The sequence below is a fragment of the Mytilus trossulus genome, chromosome 6 (genome assembly GCF_036588685.1).
Source record: "Mytilus trossulus isolate FHL-02 chromosome 6, PNRI_Mtr1.1.1.hap1, whole genome shotgun sequence".
NCBI classification, from domain to species: domain Eukaryota; kingdom Metazoa; phylum Mollusca; class Bivalvia; order Mytilida; family Mytilidae; genus Mytilus; species Mytilus trossulus.
The window spans coordinates 9,724,014-9,727,459 of NC_086378.1; the positions used below are offsets into that span (position 1 = coordinate 9,724,014).

At 29.3% G+C, this 3,446-nt stretch overlaps 1 protein-coding gene across 1 annotated transcript; it reads left to right on the forward strand.

Annotated features, from left to right (window-relative positions):
* Nucleotides 1-303: 303 nt before the first annotated feature.
* LOC134720748 (acyl-coenzyme A diphosphatase FITM2-like) lies at nt 304-2,756 on the forward strand. Its single transcript, XM_063583233.1, has one exon. It carries the CDS (start codon nt 336-338, stop codon nt 1,272-1,274), a length of 939 nt encoding a protein of 312 aa, XP_063439303.1. The 5' UTR covers nt 304-335; the 3' UTR covers nt 1,275-2,756.
* The last annotated feature ends 690 nt before the right edge of the window (nt 2,757-3,446 follow it).

The window sequence follows — 3,446 nt, forward strand, 5'->3', positions numbered from 1 at the left end:
TTGCGAGTAGTATTGATTTAAATGGACTATAGATGGACAAAAAACATCAGCAAACAAAAGGTTATTAAAACTGTGTAACTGAGTGGACCGTATCAAAGGAAACTCAGGTGTTTATTTATTTTGCTATCTTCTGCTGACTGGAAAAAAAGGGCACATCAAAATCCAGGTATTTAGTTTTTAATTTTCTGAAACGTATATTGCATGTAACTTTTATCTATCTAGTTCTTGCCATGCCTTAAAACTTTCCTAGATATATCAGTTTGTCTGTACGCATAGTAAAATTTTAATTCCTTATGATAATGCAATCTTTCTTTTCTTCAGTACGCCAGTAATTAATGTCACATGACACCGTGTTCAAAATGGCCAACAACAAGAAACCGCAAGCGAAGAAATATGAGAAGGAATCTTCGAAGAAATCTCTGCCTCCACCAACAAATATCAGTTCATTCATAGTAATTCTGATACTTACACTGTGTAAAAAAGTTTTGCTGATAGATACAGCTGTAAAAATTGGAACGTATTTGTTAATAGTTCTGATAGGATCGGTTATTGCTGACTTTTCAGTTTTACCAAAGTTCTATTTAGCAGAGAAACACAACATATTGAACAGATTTTTCGTCAGAATGGGATGGGGTTGGACTTTTATCCTACTTTCAATGTTCATATTTATGACCAGCTATGTTTACACACTAGGAAACTTGAAGAATGTACTTAAACATTTGTGTCGTTTGGCAGTTGCAACATTTTGGTGGTATTTCATCACATCTGCATTCCGCAGAGTTGAAGAAATTGTAGGTGTATGTTCAGAACCAACTAAAGGAAGCAAGATGTCTTGTATTAAATCTGGAAAGTTATGGTTAGGATTTGATATATCAGGGCACACTTTCCTATTAATTCATTGTTTGCTAACAATATCGGAGGAAGTGCGATGCTTCAAAGATTGGAAGAAATTAGGACAAATTTTAACAGAAGATAACATAGTTGATAAAAGAAACTTGAAGAAATCTGATGTTGAGAATTCATTAGAAGCATACAATTTACTATCACCATATGTCAAGGCAATATTTACATCCTTGGCCATTTGCACTGTGATTTTTGAATTTATGTTATTGATAACAACTGTATATAGATTTCATACACTTTCACAGAAAGTAACAGCAGCTTTTATAGCAGTTGGATGTTGGTTTATCAGCTACAGAATCTTAGTACCCAGCAGCTTTGATGTGATAAAGAAATCTGGTGACAGTGTGCTGAAATTTACAAAACTTGTTTGATAAAGTTTGAAAGAACCATATTATGCTTTATTATTTAACCCAACTTTATGAGAAATTCTACATGAAAAGATTAGTACAATGATGTGAATCTAGAGCCCTTATACATGTATACCATGTTTACAAATGTAAATTTGGCAAATCTTAAATATCCTTATGATTATCGTAAGATAAAATACTTTTTCGGTTAACATGGTTAATAATCTGAAGAAAAATGAATAATTAAGCATAATATGATCTAATATGGTACAGTTTGTTATTTTTCTTATGTTACTGTTTATTCAGTTTTCGATTGAAATAATTGCAATAGACATTGATAGAAGTCAAATTTTGTAAATCCCCTGATTAAGTTGTTTTTGTTTTTACCTTATTACCTATACATGTAGCTAGTGCCAAACCATTTTATGTTGTTATTATATTTTCTATTGAAGATTTACATTTTCTGTTTGAGATGTTTTTATTTTTATAACAGGCATGTTTGATCTACCATTGATAACATGTTTGATATTCTACTTATTTTTTTCTAGATTTATATAAATGATTTTGAGAGACTGTGTTTTACATTGTTTATGTGTCATAGTTTTTAAATTAAAATACAACACCAACAAAATCCTTTTTTATTTGGTGTTTTTTACAAACCATTTTTAGTTACTACAATCATGACAGTAGTATTCAACTGTATGGTAAATGAATATGATGATTATATTATTAAGTGTGTATGCATGTATACATTATTATTGTTCATTTTTATGTGATATAAAGCTAAAAGTACATGTACATGTATGTGTACACCATTTACAATGTAGTTTCAAACAAAAATGAACATACATTACTATATGTACATAAGCAATAGTTGCAGGAAGTGAGAGATTTTGTCTCCTCACGCCACTTGAGGCCACTAGTCAATATTTTTTTACCAGTCATAAAAAAATCAATCATTTACCCTTTTAAAAATATGCATGATATGAAAATACAGATTTGGGAAATCCAGTGTATCATAATTAGATATGTTAGACATCCAGATTTCTTCTGAAATATAGAAATAAGAAAATGTACTCATTTTTTATATATTTTTTGCCTTTTATCTTGATAAATAGATAAATTATCAGCAGGATTAGTTCTAACGTGATTGAAGTTGTCACTTAATTATTAATAGAGTTATTTCCCTTTATTAATGATTTTTACTAAAAGTAAAAGTGGCCATTGTTGAAGATGAATGTGAGCGACACAGTCTATTTAGGGCCTTTAGTTTTTCAAAGCTAAACTTCTCTTGCAAGAGGGTCATCTCTACTTGTATATTCACAGTACAGTACTTTGTCAGTTTTGTGAAAAAGAAATGAATGTACACAACTTTGGATTGATACCTTGTGCTTATTGTCTTTTCTGAGTATTTTTTTTTTTTGTGTTGAAACTCTGGTTTATATTAATATGTATGTATTATTATATTTATACTATATCTTCTTTACAGGATTGTTTTCATTAAAAATGGGCATTGAAATAAATATTGTTATTATTTACCAAAACACTCTGATACTAGTACACAAATATACAATGTATTACGGTATCTTAAGGGCATATGATACAGTTACAGGGAAGGTAATGACGTTGCTAACGTAATTTGTTATTTTCGCGACGTCAAACTGTGACATATCGGGAAAAGATACATTTTTCGACTGATTTTTATCATTCAAACTGATTTAATTCGAAAACGAGTTCATGGACCCCTATTTTTCAAAACGGCATTTGGTTTCATTTTGCAGGGAGATTATGTGACCCAAATTTTATAAAACTGTAAATAGAGTTTTTTTTTTTAATTGTGATAAACATGCAGTAAAAAAATACGTTTGTTCCTCAATTCATGAACATTTGATAAATATGAGTTATTTCTGAAAAAAATTTGATATTTTTTAAAGATATTTATAAAATATAGAAATTACCGATTATTTAACAAAAAAACAATATGCTTTTATCTATTATTACTAAAAAGTTATGTCTTTCTTTCGAAAAAGAAATTACGGCCACAAATCTGAATTTCGAGCAAATATACAAAATTTCGACCTCATTTTACTCAAAAAGTACCACATGAAGGTATATTTTTTATTACATATTTGATTTAATTAGGTAAAAAATAGCCTATATGCAAATTTTCATGAACTTGTAAATACAGGATCAAAA

Bases quoted from the DNA above. Each gene is read 5' to 3' on its own strand.
- LOC134720748 (XM_063583233.1), top strand. From the start codon at position 336: ATGTCACATGACACCGTGTTCAAAATGGCCAACAACAAGAAACCGCAA.